Source organism: Tachyglossus aculeatus, chromosome 17, assembly GCF_015852505.1.
Source record: "Tachyglossus aculeatus isolate mTacAcu1 chromosome 17, mTacAcu1.pri, whole genome shotgun sequence".
In the NCBI taxonomy this organism is placed as follows: domain Eukaryota; kingdom Metazoa; phylum Chordata; class Mammalia; order Monotremata; family Tachyglossidae; genus Tachyglossus; species Tachyglossus aculeatus.
In genome coordinates this window covers 59,175,130-59,197,845 of record NC_052082.1, presented here as the reverse complement: position 1 = coordinate 59,197,845, position 22,716 = coordinate 59,175,130, and the positions used below count along the sequence as shown (strand labels likewise).

General features: G+C 49.6%; 1 protein-coding gene and 1 pseudogene across 1 annotated transcript; both read right to left on the bottom strand.

Moving 5' to 3' along the window:
• Positions 1-1,229: 1,229 nt before the first annotated feature.
• On the bottom strand, positions 1,230-21,338 carry NCF1 (neutrophil cytosolic factor 1). Its single transcript, XM_038759399.1, has 11 exons — positions 21,267-21,338; positions 20,746-20,826; positions 17,183-17,258; positions 5,117-5,282; positions 4,736-4,791; positions 4,514-4,636; positions 4,025-4,132; positions 3,727-3,844; positions 3,450-3,551; positions 2,213-2,352; positions 1,230-2,119 (listed from the first exon to the last, which is right to left on the bottom strand). Exons 1-11 carry the CDS (start codon positions 21,336-21,338, stop codon positions 2,010-2,012), a joined length of 1,152 nt encoding a protein of 383 aa, XP_038615327.1. The 3' UTR covers positions 1,230-2,009.
• On the bottom strand, positions 10,914-11,053 carry LOC119939853 (annotated as a pseudogene).
• Positions 21,339-22,716: the final 1,378 nt, after the last annotated feature.

The following is a 22,716-nucleotide window of genomic DNA, read 5'->3' as shown; positions in this document are numbered from 1 at the left end:
TCACCCAGCAGACAAGTGGCGGAGTCGGGATTAGAACCCACGACCTCTGACTCCCAAGCCCGGGCTCTTTCCACTGAGCCACGCTGCGTGAGTGAATAGTCCACGTGAACCAGTTATCCAGATAGTGGAACCACAAAGCCTATTTATTTATTTATTTTACTTGTACATATCTATTCTATTTATTTTATTTTGTTAGTATGTTTGGTTTTGTTCTCTGTCTCCCCCTTTTAGACTGTGAGCCCACTGTTGGGTAGGGGCTGTCTCTATGTGTTGCCAACTTGTACTTCCCAAGCGCTTAGTACAGTGCTCTGCACACAGTAAGCGCTCAATAAATACGATTGATGATGATGACGATGAAAGCCTCTGGCCCTGGATCCCGAAGCTGGCATTTTGAGGTTGGGGCTAGTGGAGGGTGGGAAGAGAGAAGCAGCGTGGCTCAGTGGAAAAAGCCCGGGCTTTGGAGTCAGAGGTCATGGGTTCAAATCCCGGCTCCGCCAGTCACCAGCTGTGCGACTTTGGGCAAGTCACTTCACTTCTCTGTGCCTCAGTTCCCTCATCTGTAAAATGGGGGTGAAGACTGTGAGCCCCCCGTGGGACAACCTGATCACCATGTAACCTCCCCAGCGCTTTGCACACAGTAAGTGTTTAATAAATGCCATCATTATTATTATGTTGCGAGGATGGGAGTGGTCCCAGTCTCGATTATCCAGATAATCCGATGGTGTGGTCTTGGCTCTGAGGGGATGGTTGGGCCGCCTCTCCCTGCCATCCCAGCTCTAACCCCCCTCCGCTGCCACCCCCAGCCCCCACATCTCGGCCCGCAGAGGGAGGGAGGCCAGTGTAGGGGGGAGAGGGCATCGCCTGGGACCCTGCTAGGCTGAGGTCCCGGGGCAACTGTCTCCCGACCCCCCTTTGGGGTCTGATCAATCAATCGTATTTATTTATTGAGCGCTTACCGTGTGTAGAGTCTGATCTTGTACATATCTATTCTATTTATTTTATTTTGTTAGTGTGTTTGGTTTTGTTCTCTGTCTCCCCCTTTTCAACTGTGAGCCCACTGTTGGGTAGGGACTGTCTCTATATGTTGCCAATTTGTACTTCCCAAGCGCTTAGTACAGTGCTCTGCACACAGTAAGCGCTCAATAAATACGATTGATGATGATGATGATGATCTGCCCCTCACCCCCACACGCCCCAACAGGACCAGTCTGAGGCGTCAGTCACTGCAGCCAAGGTTTACTGTGCTTCTCTCCCAGTGGCTTCCGCCCCGGCCCCCCGCACTGGCCCAACCAGTGCCCCAGGGGCAGGGGTCCGGCCAAAGAGCGGCCCAGGAACTCTAGGCGTCCGTCCACAGAGCCGGGGTGGGTGGGGAAGAGAGGTTTAACCTGGGGGGGCTTCCCAGAGGAGGCACCCTGCCCAGGACCGGAGGAGTAGGATGGGGCAGTGTTATAATAACAATAATAATGATGGTATTTGTTAAGCGCTTACTATGTGCAAAGCACTGTTCTAAGCGCGGGGGAGGTTACAAGGTGATCAGGTTGTTCCACCGGGAGCTCACAGTTTTAATCCCCGTTTTACAGATAGAGAAGCTATGGGGGTCGGTCCCCGGATCCACTTTAGGGTGTCTCAGGCTGGGGAGCCAAGGCCTGGCCCGAGATGGGGGGGAGGGAGGAGAGGACCCCCATGGTGCCTTCCTTGCTGGGGAGAGCCCTACCTCCCACCGACAGGCCGAAAGGGCCGGTGGGGTCAGAGGGGCCGAGGGGGTCGGAGGGATCGGTGTAGCTTGCGGGGTCAAAGGGGTCAGCGGGGCCTGCCGGGATGGAGGGGTCCGTCGGTGGGGCCAGCGGGGTCGATCGGTGGGGTCACAGGGGTCAGCGGGGCCTGGTGGGATGGAGGGGTCCATCGGTGGGGCCAGCAGGGTCGATCGGTGGGGTCACAGGGGTCAGCGGGGCCTGGCGGGCTGGAGGGGGTCAGTCGGTGGGGCCAGCAGGGTCGGAGGGCGGGCGGGCTCAGGGGGAGGCCGTGAGTTTCCGTTTGGTGCTGTCGCTGCAGCGGTTCAGAATCAGATCCGGGCTGGGCCGCGGGGGCACGGCCGGCTCGGCCTTCATCCTGTCTTCCTCTGCATGGGGCGGGGAAGGGGAGCAATGTGAGCTCGGCCCCACCCAAGCCCCGGCCCCCGTCCCCCCTCGCCCCCCGGGGAGCGGGCACTCACTGCTGGGGCCGCCTGGGTTCTGGGGCCGTGACCGTCGGCGTCGCTGCTGGGTGACCTTGACGCTGTTGCGCCGATAAGTGTCTTGGCTGATGCGCTTCCGGGCCTGCTTGTGGATGCTCTTGGCGTTGGCGATGGAGGACCTGCCAGCCACGTGGGGGGCATCGGCGGGGGCACCGCCAGCGGGGCCGTGAGAGCGGGGCCCGGGCAGGGACACTTCCCAGACTAAGCCCCACTTTTCCTCAGCTCCCCCTCCCTTCCGCCTCAAGCCAATTTGTACTTCCCAAGCGCTTAGTACAGTGCTCTGCACACAGTAAGCGCTCAATAAATACGATTGATGTTGATGATGATGATGACTCGCCCCCTTTGCTCTTCCCCCTTCTCCCCGCCCCGCAGCACTTCTGTATACATGCATAAGTCTATAATTCTATTTATTTCTATTGATGCCCGTTTACTTGAATTGATGTCTGTCTTCCCCACCAGACTGTGAACCCACTGTGGGCAGGGATCATCTCTATTGCTGTATTGTACTTTCCAAGTGCTTAGTACAGTGCTCAGCACACAGTAAGCACTCAGTAAGGACAACAATTGAAGGAACGAAGGAATGGGATGGGGGCTTGGGGACCAGTGGGCCGGCTGGGAACCCGGAGGGGTGAGGAAAGAAGTCAGGCTGAGAGGAAAAGAAAAACAGAGGAAGAAAATCAGGCAGGGAGGGGAAAAGAAGGCAGGTGGGGTGAGAAAGGCCATCAGATAGGGTGGAAAAAGAAATCTGGTGGGTTATTAATAATAATAATAATGGTACTTGTTAAGCGCTTACTATATGTCAAGCACTGTTCTAAGCTCTGGGGTAATACATGTTAATCGGGTTGGACACAGTCCCTGTTTCCACATGGGGCTCATGGTCTTAATCCCCATTTTACAAACGAGGTAACAGGCCCAGAGAAGTGATGCCCAAAGTCACACAGCAGACATGTGGCAGAGTCAGGATTAGAACCCATGACCTCCTGGCTCCCGTGCTCTAGCCACTACGTCATGTTGCTTCAGTTGGTCTGGGAAAAGAAGATGGGGGAGTTGAAGAGAAATCAGACAAGGCAGGAAAAGAAATCCGGTGGGCCGGAAAAGAAGTCAAGCAGAGGAGAAGGAAATCGGGTGGGCGGGCAGTGGTGGTGAACAGCAGAACAGGGAGTGTGGGCCGGCCCCCAGACTGGATTCAGGGGTGTCCCAAGGGGGTGGGTCTTACCGCCGCGGGGGAGCCCCCCGAATTCTGCTCTGGCTCCTGGCTTGGGCCTGCCCCGACTTCTGCAGGTACATAGATGGGTAGTATCCCGTGGCTTCCTCTTTCCTGCGGGCGCAGGGGCGAGATGGGGGCTTGTGGTGAAGTCCCCCCCACCGGATCCTCCCCCTCGCTGGGCCTCCTCTCCCAGGCGGCCCTCCTAGGTTCTCCCACACCCAGTCTCCTGGGCCCGAGGGCGGGACCGAGCCCCCCGCCCCCCACCACCCCGGCTCGTTCACCTCACCTGACGACCCACCAGCCGTCCAGGAGTTTGTGGATGACCTCGATGGCCTCGCCCTCTTGCAGGGTCATCTCGTCGTCCTCCACGGCCGTGTAGCCTCGGATCACCACGAATGGCTCGCCTGGTGGGTCGGGGGCGGAAGGGGACGGGGGGAAGGGACGGTTTTTCTCATCGGTATCGCGGCCCTGGCCCTCAGACTTCCCTCAGTCGGATCCCCGTGGGTGTGAGGGTCTGTGCGGGAGATGGGGAAGGGGATGGGGCTGCGGTGGGTTGGGCGGGGAGTTCAGGGCCGGGCGGTTACCCTCGTAGTTGGGCTCCTGCTCCTCGGACTCGTCTGGACCGTCCATCGGCTCCAGGTACGACGCCGGAACCCAGCCTCGCTTGTTCTTAGCCTGGCAGAACCACCACCCTGCCCACATTCCGGTCAGACCCGATGCCTGTTCTTTGCCCGGCGGGATCACCACCCAGCCCATGGCCTTGTCAGGCCCAACACCGGGACCCGACCCTGCTTGTCCTTAGCCCGGCAGGACCACCTTTCTGCCCGCGGCCCCATCAGGCCTTACACCCGTGCCTTAGCCTGGCAGAATCACCCCTCTGCCCGCCGCCCGGGCAGGCCCAACACCAGGACCCAACCGGGCTTGTTCTTAGCCCTGCAGGACCGCCACCCTGGCCACGTCCCGTTCAGGCTCTAGCTTGGCTCCTTGTGTCACGATTCCAGGACCGGGGGGGGTTACGGAGTGGTCCAGGGGTTGCCCCCTACGGCACCTGCTCTGGGGGGGAGCGTCCTTACCGCTCTCGCCCTTTTCCACCACGTCCACCAGGTCTCCGGCCTGCAGGGCCATCTCGGTGGTCGAGCTCTTGGCGAAGTCGGCGATGGAGCGGTACGTCTGGAGCACGATGGGCCCGGTGATGTCTGCGGCGGAGACGGCGGGCGGGCCCGGTCAGGGCCCCGTGGGGGCCGAGCGCTCACCGGCACCATCCCCCTGCCTCCACCCTTCGGGGTGGGCCCCACCTGCCGCATTGCTCCTGGTGTCCTTGGGCAGCAGGAATGTCTCAGGCTGCTTCGTCCTGCAGAGCGAAAAGGAGCGTCCCGGTGGTCAGGTGGTCTTACTCGTCCCCTCCCTCCCAGGTCCACCAGCTGTGTGGGTCCCAAGTGGGCGGAGGGGGTCCTTGGTCTGAGGCCAGGGGATGGGCTTAGTGACCTCTCCCTGGGTCTGCAACCCCTAGATGGGGGAGGGAAGATCCCCTCTCCCAGAGAAAGCCAGGAACTCACATGAGCAGGGCTGGACGGGGGGATTGGGTTGGGGGCCCGGATGGAGGCAGAGGCCTAGAGGCAGTGGGTGAGGGGGGACTGGACAGAAGCGTGGGGGTGCCCCCGGCCCCCCCAACTCACTGTCCTTCCGCCGGGAGCTTCAGGTCTTCGGGCCGGACTTTGAAGAATTCGAGCACGTGGGGGCAGCGGGAGATCTTGACGGGGAGATTCATGAGCATGTGGCTGTATTCGCTCAGCGTGCCCTGCCGGTTCTCAGTGGACCGCTGCCCGTCGAACCAGCGCGGGGCTGGCCCACGGCGGGGGCGGCGGGGGGAGAGGAGGAGAGGTGATGGTGGAGAGTGGGAGAGGGAGGCCCGGGCCCGGGGCGGGAGTCGGTCGGTCCACCCCAAGGCCCCGTCCGTCCGTCCATCCCTTCCCCTCCCTCCCTCCCCTGGCCGGGTTCTGGCCCGGGGCCACGGAGCTCTGGTCTGTGGCCACAAAAGGCGGCGGCGGCTCAGAGGCTCTTCCAGTAACTGGGTTTCGAGGGCAGGAAAGGCTGCAACTAGGCCAACGCTTCCCTTTCTTCCCCCTCGCCTCCGGCTTCCCCTTTCTCCCCGCTCTGGAGGCTGTAGGGGTGGGGTGGGCTGGGTCACCTCCAGTGGAGCCACTCTGGGCCTGGTGTAAGGGTCTCCTGGGCTCCCCCACCCACTGCTCTCCCCAGGCCTCTTCCTCCGCCCCCTCCAGCTCCCCTCGGGCCCTGGCACCCTCACACTCTTTCCTCCTCCCAAACTAACCCACTGACTGGTCCCAACTCTCCCCTCTCCTGTCGCCCCACCCCTAACACCGTTCTCCCCAGCTAGAATTCCCCTCCCACCTCAGCCCCCCATCTCCCACGATCACAGGTCTCCCCAACTTCGGAGATGCTTGATATCCCACCTCTTCCGGAGGTCGTCCTTTCTTCCCTCCTTCCCCAATTAATTCCCCCCTCCTTGGACACCTGGGGCCAACGGTGACCTGGCCCCAGGTGTGAACGCTGGCCTGGGGATTGAAATCTAAATCTGTTTTTCACGGGGCTGCTTTCACCGCTTCATGTATTCACCTGTTTCCCCTCTCTGTCCTCTGGCTCAGTCTGCCTCCTCTGCTCCCTGCTTTTCCTGCTGTTCCCATTATTTGGAAACCCCGGGTGTCTTTCCATCTGCTCAGTTAGATTGGAATTGAGGGCAGGAACCCAATCTGCTGCTTTTACTGTCTCTTTCCAAGCACTCAGTAATAATAATAACTGCCGTGTTGTTAAGCGCTTGCTATGTGCCAGGCACTGTACTAAGCGCTGGGGTGGCTACAAATTGGGCTGGAAGCAGTCCCTGTCCGGCAAGGGGCTCATAGTCTTCATCCCCATTTTACAGATGAGGGAACTGAGGCACAGAGGAGTGAAGTGACTCACCCAAGGCCACATGGCAGACGAGGGGAGCAGGATTAGAACCCGTGAGCTTCTGACCCCCGGGCCTGTGCTCCATCCACTAGGCCGTGCTACTTCCTCTACGGTGCCCTGCCCACAGTAGGGACCCATTCCAACGCTCTGCACCTAGGAGCACTAGTTAATGGTGGCGGTGATAGTAGTAATAGTAGTAACTGTCCAGTAGGTATAATGGGAGAGCACAAAACACAACAGAATTGGTAGACACGTTACATCCCCCCCCGCCCCGCCCTACAGCTTTCCCTTCCCCACAGCACTTGTATATATTTGTAATAATAATAAAAATAATGTTGGTATTTGTTAAGCGCTTACTATGTGCCAAGCACTGTTCTAAACGCTGGGGTAGATACAAGGTCATCACGTTGTCCCATGTGGGGCTCACAGTCCCCAGTTTACAGATGGGGTAACTGAGGCATAGAGAAGTTAAGTAACTTGCCCAAAGTCACACAGCTGACAATTGGCAGAACCGGGTTTTGAACCTATGACCTCTGACTCCAAAGCCCGGGCTCTTTCCACTGAGCCATACATATTTATTACTCTGTTTATCTTATTTGTACATATTTATTACTCTATTAATGATGTGTATATAGCTATAATTCTATTTATTCCGATAATAATAATAAATAATGATGGTATTTGTTAAGCGCTTACTACGTGCAAAGCACTGTTCTAAGTGCTGGGGAGGTTACAAGGTGATCAGGTTGGCCCACGGGGGGCTCACTGTTTTAATCCCCATTTTACAGATGAGGGAACTGAGGCCCATCATCATCATCAATCGTATTTATTGAGCGCTTACTATGTGCAGAGCACTGTACTAAGCGCTTGGGAAGTACAAATTGAGAAGTGACTTGCCCAAAGTCACACAGCTGACAGTTGGAGGAGCCGGCATTTGAACCCATGACCTCTGACTCCAAAGCCCGTGCCCTTTCCACTGAGCCACGTTGCTTCTGATGGTATTGACAGCTGTCTACTTCTTTTGTTTTGTTGTGTCTCCCCCTTCTAGACCGTGAGCCCGTTGTTGGGTAGGGACCGTCTTTATATGTTGCCGATTTGTCCTTCCCAAGTGCTTAGTACAGTGCTCTGCACACAGTAAGCGCTCAATAAATACGATTGAATGAGTGAATGCCCACAGCGAGCTTACAGTCTGGAGGAGGAGACATTAATAGAAATACCCTGGAGCTCGTCATATGCTGGGTCATTCATTCAGTCTTATTTATTGAGCACTTACTGTGTGCAAAGCACTGTACTAAGCACCTGGGAGAGTACAAACAAGTTGGACAAACTGAGTTCTGTGTGGAAACTGGAATGCCCTCCTTCCTCAAATCCGACGGACAATGACTGGGACAATGACTCTCCCCTGCTTCAAAGCCTTAATTGAAGGGACATCTCCTCTGAGAGGCCTTCCCTGACTGGGCCACTTTTCTCCCACTCCCTTCTGCGTCACCCTGACTGGCTCCCTTTATTCATTCATTCATTCAATCGTATTTATTGCGCGCTTACTGTGTGCAGAGCACTGTACTAAGCGCTTGGGAAGTACAAGTTCTCTGATGAGGTCACTGAAGGGAAGCAGCGTGGCTCAGTGGAAAGAGCCCGGGCTTTGGAGTCAGAGGTCATGGGTTCAAATGCCGGCTCCGCCACTTGTCGGCTGTGTGACTTTGGGCAAGTCACTTAACTGGGCCTCAGTTACCTCATCTGTAAAATAGGGATTAAGACTGTGAGCCCCAGGTGGGACAACCTGATCACCTTGTAAACTCCCCAGCGCTTAGAACAGTGCTTTGCACATAGTAAGCGCTTAATAAATGCCATTATTATTATTATTACACGTTGGCAACATATAGAGATGGTCCCTACTCGACAATGGGCTCACAGTCTAGACGAATTCTAGAAGTCTAGAAGAATTCATCCTCCCCTCCCAGCTCCCCACCACTTATGTCCATAACCGCCATTTATTTAATCTAATGTCTGTCTCTCTCTAAGACTGTAAATTCATTGTGGGCAGGGATGGGCCTGTTTATTGCTATATTGTACTCTCCCAAGCGCTTAGTATAGTGCTCCCGCACACAGTAAGCGCTCAAAACTTACGACTGAATGAACTTGATTATCTATGATTATCGATGATTATTTTATTTTGTTAATATGTTTTGTTTTGTTGCCTGTCTCCCCCTTCTAGACTGTGAGCCCACTGTTGGGTAGGGACCGTCTCTCTATGTTGCCAACTTGGACTTCCCAAGCGCTTAGTACAGTGCTCTGCACACAGGAAGCACTCAATAAATATGATTGAATGAATGGATCTATATATCTATTGAGAAGCAGCGTGGCTTTGAGGAAAAAGCCCGGGCCTGGGAATCAAAGGTTGCGGGTTCTAATCCCGGCTCCGCCGCTTGTCGGCTGACTCTGGGCAAGTCACTTCACTTCTCTGGGCCTCAGTGACCTCATCAGAGAAGCAGCGTGGCTCAGTGGAAAGAGCCCGGGCTTTGGAGTCTGAGGTCATGGGTTCAAATCCCAGCTCTGCCAATTGTCAGCTGTGTGACGTTGGGCAAGTCACTTCACTTCTCTGGGCCTCAGTGATCTCATCTGTAAGATGGGGATTAATAATAATAATAATAATAATGACATTTATTAAGCACTTACTATGTGCAAAGCACTGTTCTAAGCGCTGTGGAGGATACAAGGTGATCAGGTTGTCCCACGTGGGGCTCACAGTCTTAATTCCCATTTTACAGATGAGGTAACTGAGGCCCAGAGAAGTGAAGTGATTTGCCCAAAGTCACACAGCTGACAGTTGGAGGAGCCGGGATTTGAACCCTTGACCTCTGACTCCAAAGCCCAGGCTCTTTCCACTGAGCCACGCTGCTTCTTGGGGCAACCTGATCACCTTGTAATCTCCCCAGCGCTTAGAACAGCGCTTGGCACATAGTAAGTGCTTAATAAATGCCATCATTATTATTATTGTTATAAAACACAACCCTTTAAGTAATCCAATGATCACCTTGTAACGTCCCCAGCGCTTAGAACAGTGCCTGGCACATAGTAAGTGCTTAATAAATGCCATCATCATTATTATTGTTATAAAATCCAATGATCACCTTGTAACCTCCCCAGCGTTTAGAACAGTGCTTGGCACGTAGTAAGCGCTTAATAAATGCCATCATTATCATTATTGTTATAAAACACAACCCTTTAAGTAATCCAGTGATCACCTTGTAACCTCCCCAGCGCTTAGAACAGTGCTTGGCACATAGTAAGCGCTTAATAAATGCCATCATTATTATTATTGTTATAAAACACAACCCTTTAAGTAATCCAATGATCACCTTGTAACCTCCCCAGCGCTTAGAACAGCGCTTGGCACATAGTAAGCGCTTAATAAATGCCATCATTATTATTACTGTTATAAAACACAACCCTTTAAGTTATCCAATGATCACCTTGTAACCTCCCCAGCGCTTAGAACAGCGCTTGGCACATAGTAAGTGCTTAATAAATGCCATCATTATCATTATTGTTATAAAACACAACCCTTTTAGTAATCCAATGATCACCTTGTAACCTCCCCAGCGCTTAGAACAGTGCCTGGCACATAGTAAGCACTTAATAAATGCCATCATTATTATTATTGTTATAAAACACAACCCTTTAAGTAATCCAATGATCACCTTGTAACCTCCCCAGCGCTTAGAACAGTGCTTGGCACATAGTAAGTGCTTAATAAATGCCATCATTATTATTATTGTTATAAAACACAACCCTTTAAGTAATCCAATGATCACCTTGTAACCTCCCCAGCGCTTAGAACAGTGCCTGGCACACAGTAAGCGCTTAATAAATGCCATCATTATTATTATTGTTATAAAACACAACCCTTTAAGTAATCCAGTGATCACCTTGTAACCTCCCCAGAGCTTAGAACAGTGCCTGGCACATAGTAAGCGCTTAATAAATGCCATCATTATTATTACTGTTATAAAACACAACCCTTTAAGTAATCCAGTGATCACCTTGTAACCTCCCCAGCGCATAGAACAGTGCTCGGCACATAGTAAGAGCTTAATAAATGCCATCATTATCATTATTGCTATAAAACACAACCCTTTGAGTAATCCAATGATCACCTTGTAACCTCCCCAGCGCTTAGAACAGCGCTTGGCACATAGTAAGCGCTTAATAAATGCCATCATTATTATTACTGTTATAAAACACAACCCTTTAAGTAATCCAATGATCACCTTGTAACCTCCCCAGCGCTTAGAACAGCGCTTGACATATAGTAAGCGCTTAATAAATGCCATCATGATTATTATTCATTCATTCAATCGCATTTATTGAGCGCTTACTGTGTGCAGAGCACTGTACTATTACTGTTATAAAACACAACCCTTTAAGTAATCCAAAACCTACAGAAATATGGATGAAGAAAAAGAATAACCCCCCCAAAGCAAACCTACTATTGTAACAAGCTGCAAGAAGAGAGCAGCGCAAACACAATCCCCCAGTAACACAAATTATGCAGTCGAGTTTCCCACATTTGGGAAAACCGCTGAGATGGGCCTCATTTTGGACACACCACCTACATAACCACAGCACATCCTCTGCCAGGTAAATCTGATTATCACGTCCGCCGTTACTATTCCACGCACATCACTGTGCAGTCCCGTCGACTACAACACGCCCCAACTCAATTCATCAGCGCTACTTTTTGAATATACTCAAACGGAACGATGGGGATCTAAAAGGCGACAACAGCTGCTGACTCCAAAAAAAGAGAAAATCTGCTAGAGAATCAATCAATCAATCAATCCATCGTATTTATTGAGCGCTAACTGTGTGCAGAGCACTGGACTAAGTGCTTGGGAAGTACAAGTTGGCAACATATAGAGACGGTCCCTACCCAACAGTGGGCTCACAGTCTAAAAGGGGGAGAATGTACTCCCGAAGCATTTCCCGGCATGCGCACTACTCCCTCATCTACATATATATATATGTATATATGTTTGCACATATTTATTACTCTATTTATTTATTTATTTTATTTGTACATATCTATTCTATTTATTTTATTTTGTTAGTATCTTTGGTTTTGTTCTCTGTCTCCCCCTTTTAGACTGTGAGCCCACTGTTGGGTAGGGACTGTCTCTATATGTTGCAAATTTGTACTTCCCAAGCGCTTAGTACAGTGCTCTGCACATAGTAAGCGCTCAATAAACACGATTGATGATGATAGGCCAACCTCCTCTTTTCATAATAATAATAATAATGATTGCATTTATTAAGCGCTTACTATGTGCAAAGCACTGTTCTAAGCGCTGGGGAGGTTACAAGGTGATCAGGTTGTCCCACGGGGGGCTCACAGTCTTAATCCCCATTTTACAGATGAGGTAACTGAGGCTCAGAGAAATGAAGTGACTTGCCCAAAGTCACCCAGCTGGCTATTGACAGAGGCGGGATTTGAACCCACAACCTCTGACTCCAAAGCCCGGGCTCTTTCCACTGAGCCACGCTGCTTCATGCATTGCACTTCCTTCGTCACTACGTTGTCAGTGTTCAATCAATGGTATTTATTGAGCGCTCTCCTCCTCCCCATCCCCTGCCCCGCCCTACCTCCTTCCCCTCCCCACAGCACTTGTGTATATTTGTACAGATTTATTACTCTATTTATTTATTTATTATTATTTATTATTATTATTTATTTATTACTCTATTTATTACCCTGCTCCACTGAGCAGAGTGGCTCAGTGGAAAGAGCACGGGCTTTGGAGTCAGAGGTCCTGGGTTCAAATCCCAACTCCGCCACTTGTCAGCTGTGTAGACTGTGAGCCCACTGTTGGGTAGGGACTGTCTCTATATGTTGCCAACTTGTACTTCCCAAGTGCTTAGTACAGTGCTCTGCACACAGTAAGCGCTCAATAAATACGATTGATTGATTGATTGATTGGGCAAGTCACTTAACTTCCCTGGGCCTCAGTTCCCTCATCTGTAAAATGGGGATTAAGACTGTGAGCCCCACGTGGGACTACCTGATCACCTTGTAACCCCCCCAGCGCTTAGAACAGTGCTTTGTACATAGTAAGTGCTTAATAAATGCCATTATTATTATTATTATTATTATTATTCTCTGGGCCTCAGTTCCCTCATCTGTAAATGGGGATTACGACTGTGAGCCCCACGTGGGACTACGTGATCACCTTGTAACCCCCCCAGTGCTTAGAACAGTGCTTTGCATATAGTAAGCGCTTAATAAATGCCATCATTAGTATTATTATTATTATTCTCTGGGCCTCAGTTCCCTCATCTGTAAAATGGGGATTAAGACTGTGAGCCCCCAGTGGGACAACCTCATCACCTTGTAACCTCCCCAGTGCTTAGAACAGTGCTTTGCCCATAGTAAGGGCTTAATAAATGCTATCATTATTGTTATTATTACTACTCTATTTTACTTGTACATATTTACTATTCCATTTATTTTCTTAATGCTGTCCATATAGCTATAATTCTATTTATTCTGACGATTTTGACACCTGTCTCCATGTTTTGTTTTGTTGTCTGTCTCCCCCTTCTAGACTGTGAGCCCGTTGTTGGGTAGGGACCGTCTCTATCTGCTGCCGACTTGTACTTCCCAAGCGCTTAGTCCAGTGCTCTGCACACAGTAAGCGCTCAATAAATACGACCGAATCAATGAAAGAAGGCAGAGCACTGTATTAAGCACTTGGGAGAGGACAATAGAGCAGAGTTGGTAGGCGCGTTCCCTGCCCACAAGAAGCGTACAGTCTGGAGGGGGAGACGGACAAGAATATAAATACATTAAAGATGGATATGGATATAAGCGCGGTGGGTCTGAAGGAGAGGTGACTGAAAGGTGCAAATCCAAATGCTAGGGCGACCTGCAGCCTTTTATTCATTCGTATTTATTGAGCACTTACTGTGTGCAGAGCACTGTACTAAGTACTAAGAGAAGCAGCGTGGCTCAGTGGAAAGAGCCCGGGCTTTGGAGTCAGAGGTCATGGGTTCAAATCCCGGCTCCGCCACTTGTCAGCTGTATGACTTTGGGCAAGTTACTTGACTTCTCTGTGCCTCAGTTCCCTCATCTGTAAAATGGGGATTAAGTCTGTGAGCCCCACTTGGGACAACCTAATCACTTTGTATCCTCCCCAGGGCTTAGAACAGTGCTTTGCACATAGTAAGCGCTTAATAAATGCCATCATTATTATTATTATTACTAAGCATTTGGGAAAGTCCACTACAACAATAAACAGCGACAGTCCCTGCCCACAACGAGCTTACGGTCTTCATCTTCACAGTACTACAACTACTACTACTACTACTACTACTACTACTTGTTAAGCACTTACTATGGGCCAAGCACTTTACTAAGCTCTGGGGTAAATAAAGATAATGAAGTCCCCACATGGGCCTCACAGTCGAATTTGGAGGGAGAACAGGTACTAATATTACAAATACCGCTCATCGTGGGCAGGGAATGTGTCTGTTCGTTGTTAAACTGTACACAGTAAGCACTCAATAAATACGACTGAATTGAATACACCTTCTCCTCCTCCTACTAATAAATTGTGGTATTCTATTCTATTTATTTTATTTTGTTAGTGTGTTTGTTTTGTTCTCTGTCTCCCCCTTCTAGACTGTGAACCCACTGTTGGGTAGGGACTGTCTCTATATGTTGCCGACTTGTACTTCCCAAGCGCTTAGTACAGTGCTCTGCACACAGTAAGCGCTCAATAAATACGATTGATTGATTGATTGATTAAGTGTTTGCAGAGTACCAAGCCCTGAGGTAGATTCAAGATGATCAGGTTGGACACAATCTTTTTTCACAGTGGGGTTCACAGTCTAATAATAATGATGGCAATGTTAAGCGCTTACTATGTGCCAAGAACTGCTCAAAGTGCTGGGGTAGATACAAGGTTATCAGGTTGTCCCAGTGGGGTTCACAGTCTTAATCCCCATTTTACAGATGAGGGAACTGAGGCACAGAGAAGCTAAGTGACTTGCCCAAAGTCGCACAGCGGACAAGTGGCGGAGCCGGGATTAGAACTCATGACCTCTGACTCCAAAGCCCGGGCTCTTTCCACTAAGCCACGCTGCTTCTTTAAAATACGAGGGAGAACGGGTACTGAGTTCCCCCATCTTCCGGATGAGGAAGCTGAGGCACAGAAAAATCAATTGACTTGTCCACAGTCCCACAGTAGGCAAGTAGCAGAGCCAGGGGTAGACTCCCAGGATGAAGCTTTTGATATTTAAGCTAAATGCACCTAGTAAAATATTAAGCATCTCTAATACAGGCAAGCAGTTAATTAATAATAATAACTATGGCATTTGTTAAGCACTTACTATGGGCCAGGCACTGTTCTAAGCGCTGGGGTAGATACAAGATAATCACGTTGGACACAGTCCCTGTCCCTCATAGGGCTCACAGTCTTAATCCCCATTTTACAGATGAGGGAATTGAGGCCCAGAGAAGCAAAGTGACTTTCCCAAGGTCACAGAGCAGACAAGTGGCAGAGGTGGAATTAGACCCCATGACCTTCTGATTCCCAGCCCTGGGCCCATCCACTAGGCCATGCTTTTTCAATTTCACCGGGGTGCATACTGACAGTTGCTTCCCCTCTTTTCCCTCCTCAAAGACTAGAAACACCCCTTCTCCTCCACCCCTCTCCCCAGCCACGGTTCATGGAGTTTAAGAGGTCGCCCTGGTGAGAAAAATAGCATAATGGATTCCACGGACCAAACTTTAGTGCCACTTTAACAGCTTTCCAAACCTTAAGCACAACACGAGAAACTAAAGCAGAAATGGAAAAGAAACCTTTTCTGGGACTACAATCGCGGGGGAAACTGCGAACCTGCAGAGTCCTGTGTGTACAGCACTTATGCACATACCTGTAATTTACTTATAATAATAATAATAATAATGATGGCATTTTTTAAGCGCTTACTATGTGCAAAGCACTGTTCTAAGCGCTGGGGAGGGTACAAGCTGATCAGGTTGTCCCTCGGGGGGCTCACAGTCTTCATCCCCATTTTACAGATGAGGGAACTGAGGCACAGAGAAGTGAAGTGACTGGCCCGAAGTCACACAGCTGACAAGTGGCAGAGCCGGGATTCGAACCCATGACCTATGACTCCCAAGCCCGCGATCTTTCCGTTGAGCTAAGCTGCTTCTCACTTGTTTATATTAATGTCTGCCTCTCCCCCTAGACTGTAAGCTTGCTGTGGGCAGGGAACGTGCCTACCAGCTGTAGTGTATATAGAGTGTATATCGAGATTACATCATCATCATCATCATCAGTTGTATTTATTGAGCGCTTACTGTGTGCAGAGCACTGTACTAAGCGCTTGGGAAGTACAAGTTGGCAACATCTAGAGACAGTCCCTACCCAACAGTGGGCTCACAGTCTAAAAGGGGGAGACAGAGAACAAAACCAAACATACTAACAAAATAAAATAAATAGAATAGATATGTACAAGTAAAATAAATAAATAAATAGATAGAGTAATAATCTCCCGAGTGCTTAGTACGGTGCTCTGCACACATTAAGTGCTCATTAAATACCATTAATTGATCGATACAGCAGACCCCCGCCCGTGCAAAGTATTCCCTTCCTTCCCTTCCTTCCTTCCTCTCCCCCTCGCCCCCCTCCATCCCCCCTTCTTACCTCCTTCCCTTCCCCACAGCACCTGTATATATGTATATATGTTTGTACGTATTTATTACTCTATTTATTTATTTATTTTACTTGTACATATCTATTCTATTCATTTTATTTTGTTAGGATGTTTGGTTTTGTTCTCTGTCTCCCCCTTTTAGACTGTGAGCCCACTGTTGGTTAGGGACTGTCTCTATATGTTGCCAATTTGTACTTCCCTAAGCGCTTAGTACAGTGCTCTGCACATAGTAAGCGCTCAATAAATACGATTGATGATGATGAAGGCCCATCTCCTCCAAGAGGCTTTTCCCAACCAAGCCCTCCTTTCCTCTTCCCCCATTCCCTTCTGCATCAACCTTTTATATATCCGCCCTCCCAACCCCACAGCACTTCAATTCTATTTATTTTATTTTGTTAGTATGTTTGGTTTTGTTCTCTGTCTCCCCCTTTTAGAGTGTGAGCCCACTGTTGGGTAGGGACTGTCTCTATATGTTGCCAATTTGTACTTCCCAAGCGCTTAGTACAGTGCTCTGCACATAGTAAGGGCTCAATAAATATGATTGATTGACTGATTGATTATGTCCACAGCACATATGTCAGCGCTTAGAACAGTGCTTGGCACATAGTAAGCGCTTAACAAAAACCATTATTATTATTATAATATGTCCATGTCTGTCATTGGTTTATTTCTATTAATGCCTGTCTCCCCCTCTAGACTGTATGCTGCTATGTGTCTGCTATACTGTTACATTGTACTCTCCCAAGTGCTTAGTACAGTGCTCAGCACACAATAAGCACTCAATAAATACGACTGACTGACTGAATGAATGAATGCTCTGCATACAGTTAGTGCTCAATAAATACGATTGACTGAATGACTGATTCCCCTGTAGGAGCCGCGACCAAGGCCGGCTTTACTGGGCCTGAAGCGAGTCCCAGGCCTGAATGTCCTCCCCACGCCGCCACTTTTTCGTCCCCCGGCTCCCACCTCAGGAGGAGGCCTCCTGGGAGGGTGTGGAGGTGCCCCGGCCCCAATCCTTGCCCCCTGCCCCCCACCCTCGGCCCCCCACGCCTTACCCGGTAGATGGGGTAAGATGCGGCTCTCCGGGCTTATGTCTCCAGCCTCGATCGGAAACATTTCCTTGAGGGTTTTCTAGCAGGAGACGGAAGGGAGAGAGAGGGAGACGTCAATCAATCAATCAATCAATCAATCATATTTATTGAGCGCTTACTGTGTGCAGAGCACTGCAAGCGCTTGAGAAGTCCAAGTTGGCAACATCTAGAGACAGTCCCTACCCAACAGTGGGCTCACAGTCTAGAAGGGGGAGACGGAGAACAAAACCAAACATACTAACAAAATAAAATAAGTAGAATAGATATGTACAAGTAAAATAAATAAATAATAGAGTAATAAATATGTACAAACATATATACATATATACAGGTGCTGTGGGGAAGGGAAGGAGGTAAGATGGCGGGGATGGAGGGGGGATGAGGGAGAGAGGAAGGAAGGAAGGAAGGACGTCATTCATTCATTCAATCGTATTTCATCATCATCATCATCAATCGTATTTATTGAGCGCTTACTGTGTGCAGAGCACTGTACTAAGCGCTTGGGAAGTACAAATTGGCAACATATAGAGACAGTCCCTACCCAACAGTGGGCTCACAGTCTAAAAGGGGGAGACAAAACCAAACATACTAACAAAATAAAATAGAATAGATATGTACAAGTAAAATAAATAAATAAATAAATAGATATAGAGTAATAAATATGTACAAACATATGTACATATATACAGGTGCTGTGGGGAAGGGAAGGAGGTAAGATGGTATTTAATAATGATGCTATTTGTTAAGCGCTTACTGTGTGCCAGGCACTCTATAATACAAGCAATTTGGGTTGGACACAGTCCCTGTGCCAGGTGGGGCTGTATCCACTATTACTGAGCACTTACTGTGCACAGAGCACTGTACTAAGCGCTTGGGAGAGTCCATTACAACAGTAAACAGACCCATTCCCTGCCCAGCATTCATTCATTCATTCAATCGTATTTACTGAGAGCTTACTACGTGCAGAGCAACTGTACTAAGCGCTTGGGAGAGTCCATTACAACAGTAAACAGACCCATTCCCTGCCCAGCATTCATTCATTCATTCAATCGTATTTACTGAGCGCTTACTACGTGCAGAGAAACTGTACTAAGCGCTTGGGAAGTCCAAGTTGGCAACATATAGAGATGGTCCCTACCCAACAATGGGCTCACAGTCTAGAAGATGGGTTCACAGTCTAGAATGAGCTTACTGTCTAGATGGGGGGGAGACGTACATGGATATAAATAAAATATAGACTTCAGAGTATCCCTCCCCCCTCCCCGCCCCACCTCGGGGGTCCATCCACAAGTGGGTCCCCCCGGAGCCGGGGGGAGCCCCTCATACAAGGGGGCTTGGCGTCGGGGGGGGAAACCTGTGACCCCACGGAAGGGGCCCGAGGGCCTGAACTGGTTGGGTTTGGCTACGCTTCTTTGGCTCTGACCAACTTGCCGCTGACCTTGCCTCTAGACTGTGCTTCTATAATAATAATAATAATAATGGCATTTATTAAACGCTTACTATGTGGAAAGCACTGCTCTAAGCGCTGGGGGGGGATACAAGGTAATAAGGGTTGTCCCACGAGGGGCTCACAGTCTTTATCCCCATTTTACAGATGAGGGAACTGAGGTACAGAGAAGTGAAGTGACTCGCCCAAAGTCACACAGCTGACAACTTGGGGAGCTGGGATTTGAACCCATCATCATCATCATCATCAATCGTATTTATTGAGTGCTTACTGTGTGCAGAGCACTGTACTAAGTGCTTGGGAAGTACAAGTTGGCAACATATAGAGACGGTCCCTCCCCAACAGTGGGCTCACAGTCTAAAAGGGGGAGACAGAGAACAAAACCAAACATACTAACAAAATAAAATAAATAGAATAGATATGTACAAGTAAAATAAATAAATAAATAAATAAATAAATAAATGAGTAACAAATATGTACAAACATATATACATGACCCATGACCCATGACCTCTGACTCCAAAGCCCGGGCTCTTTCCACTGAGCCACGCTGCTTCTAGACTGTGAGCCCACTGCTGGGTAGGGACTGTCTCTATATGTTGCCAGCTTGTACTTTCCAAGCGCTTAGTACAATGCTATGCACACAGTAAGCGCTCAATAAATACGATTGATTGATTGATTGATTGCCTCTGGCCTGGAACAATCTCTTTTTTCATCATCCGACAGACGATCACTTTCCCCGCCCCTGCTTCAAAGCTTTATTGCAGGCCCATCTCCTCCAGGAGGCCTTCCCTGACTGAGCCCTCCTTTCCTCTTCTCTCACTCCCTTCTGCATCACCCTGACTTGCTCCCTTTATTCATTCATTCATTCGATCGTATTTATTCATTCAATCGTATTTATTGAGTGCTTACTGTGTGCAGAGCACTGGACTAAGCGCTTGGGAAGTACGAGTCGGCAACATATAGAGACGGTTCTTACCCAACAACGGGCTCACAGTCTAGAAGGGGGAGACGGATGACAAAACAAAACATGTGGACAGGTGTCGTCATCAGAATAAATAGAATTAAAGATAAATGTGCATCATTAACAAAATAAATAGAGTAATAAATATGCACAAGTAAAATATTCATCCTCCCTCCCAAACCCACAGCACTTATAATAATAATAATGATGATGGCATTTATTAAGCGCTTACTACGTGCAAAGCACTGTTCTAAGCTCTGGGGAGGTTACAAGGGGATCAGGTTGTCCCAGGGGGTGCTCGCAGTCTTAATCCCCATTTTACAGACGAGGTAACTGAGGCCCAGAGAAGTGAAGTGAGTCGCCCAAAGTCACACAACTGCCAATTGGCGGAGCCGGGATTTGAACCCATGACCTCGGGCTCCAAAGCCCGTGCTCTTTCCACTGAGCCACGCTGCTTCTCACTTACGTCCACATCTGTAATTTATTCATTTATATTACTGTCTCCTCTTCCCGACGGTAAGCTCGTTGTGGGCGAGGGAACATGGCTACCAATTCCATTACAGCGTTCTCTCCCGCGCTCTCAGCCTAGTGCTCTACAGTCAATCAATCGTATTTATTGAGCACTTACTGTGTGCAGAACACTGTACTAAGCGCTTGGGCAGTCCAAGTTGGCAACATATAGAGGCAGTCCCTACCCAACAGTGGGCTCACAGTCTACAAGGGGGAGACAGAGAACTAAACCAAACATACTAACAAAATAAAATAAATAGAATAGATATGTACAAGTAAAATAAATAGAGTAATAAATATGTACAAACATATATACATATATACAGAGCCTAGTGCTCTACAGTCAATCAATTGTATTTATTGAGCGCTTACTGCGTGCAGAGCACTGGACTAAGCGCTTGGGAGGTCCAAGTTGGCAACATATAGAGACAGTCCCTACCCAACAGTGGGCTCACGGTCTAAACGAGCGGGCTCACAGTAAGCACTCAATCAATACGACCGATTGATTAGGTGATTGATTGCTGGACGGGCTGGGGCTGCCGATCCCTTCCCGCTGCCCCCGGACGGTCCCCCTGCTCCCTTCCCCGGCCCAGGCCGCCCACTCACGTGGAAATCGTAAATCTCGGCGAACCTGCGGTAGACCACCTTCTCGGACAGGTCCTGCCACTTCACCAGGAACATGTACACCTGCGGGATGGGGGGGTGGCAGCCTCAGTTGGGCAGGGGCTGCTGGGGAGAGCGGGATGGGGGGCAACTACGGAGCTCAGCTGGAGCCCCCGGGCACAGTTGGTCCAAGGTGGTAAGGACAGGCCGGCCATGGCGGAGTCCCCACGCTCTTTCAAGCGCTCAGTCCAGTGCTCTGCACACAGTAAGCGCTCAATAAATACGACTGATGGTGACGGTGGAAGGGTTGGGCTACTTGGACCCATCCACCGGGCCCCTCTCCCCATCCCGCTGTGCCAGGGCTGGGCCGGCGCATGGAAGAGGAGGCCCGGGTTCAGAGGTCACGCAGTAGAGGCATTTCTCGGCAGTAAGCGCTCTATTTTTCGCGCAGAAGAGGATGGCGAGGGTCAGTCCTCCCCCATATCGGAGCCCACGCCCGTCCCCCGCCCCGGCCCGAAACTCACGTAGTGCTGACTTGGGACGAAGCGCTTCTCGAAGCCCAGCAGCTCAATATGCCTGATGAATTGATCTGCCATGGTGCGCGGGGGCGGCGGGGGCCTGGGCCGGTCGGTGGTGGGGTAGGGGACCCGGGGAGGCTGGGGCTGCCCCTCCTGGCAGGGGCCTGGCTCCTTTTAACGGCCGGGAAAGAGGAAGTGTTGGCGCAAGCAGCTGCGGTCCCCGGCTCCTCCTCCCCTGCAGGGCCGCCTCACTGGCCTGGGCTCAGCGGGCACATGGACACCCAGCACGTGAGCCCACTGTTGGGTAGGGACTGCCTCTATATGTTGCCAACTTGTACTTCCCAAGCCCTTAGTACAGTGCTCTGCACACAGTAAGCGCTCAATAAATACGATTGATGATGATGATGACGAAGGGGACACACGTCCTTGTGGGCGCTGTGTGTGTGGGGGGGGCTCATTTTCGGGCTTGCTTATAATAATAATAATTATTATTACGGCATTTGTTCATCCAATCGTATTTATTGAGCGCTTACTGTGTGCACAGCACCGTACTTCACTTCTCTGGGCCTCAGTTCCCTCATCTGGAAAATGGGGATTAAGACCGCGAGCCCCCCCGTGGGACAACCTGATCGCCTTGTACCCTCCCCAGCGCTTAGAGCAGTGCTTTGCACATAATAAGCGCTTAATAAATGCCATTATTATTATTATTATTATTATTATTATTACTACGTGCTTGGAAAGTACAATACAATTGAATGAATGAATGAATTCTATTTATTTTAATACGTTTTGTTTTGTTGTCTGTCTCCCCCTTCTAGACCGTGAGCCCGCTGTTGGGTAGGGACCGTCCCTATATGTTGTCAACTTGGACTTCCCAAGCGCTTAATACAGCGCTTTGCACACAGTAAGCGCTCAATCATCATCATCATCATCATCATCATCAATCGTATTTATTGAGCTCAATAAATACGATTGAATGAATGAATGAATTCTATTTATTTCATTTTGTTAATACGTTCTGTTTTGTTGTCTGTCTTCCCCGTCTAGACTGTGAGCCCGCTGTTGGGCAGGGACCGTCCCTATATGTTGCCAACTTGGACTTCCCAAGTGCTTAGTACAGCGCTCTGCACACAGTAAGCACTCAATAAATACGACTGAATGAACGAATGAATTAGATTTATTTTATTTTGTTAATACGCTTTGTTTTGTTGTCTGTCTCCCCCTTCTAGACTGTGAGCCCGCTGTTGGGTAGGGACCGTCTCTATATGTTGCCAACTTGTACTACCCAAGCGCTTAGTCCAGTGCTCCACACACAGTAAGCACTCAATAAATACGATCGAATGAATGAATTAATACAGCAATGAAGAGATACAATCAATCAATCAATCAATCAATCGTATTTATTGAGCGCTTACTGTGTGCAGAGCACTGTACTAAGCGCTTGGGAAGTACAAGT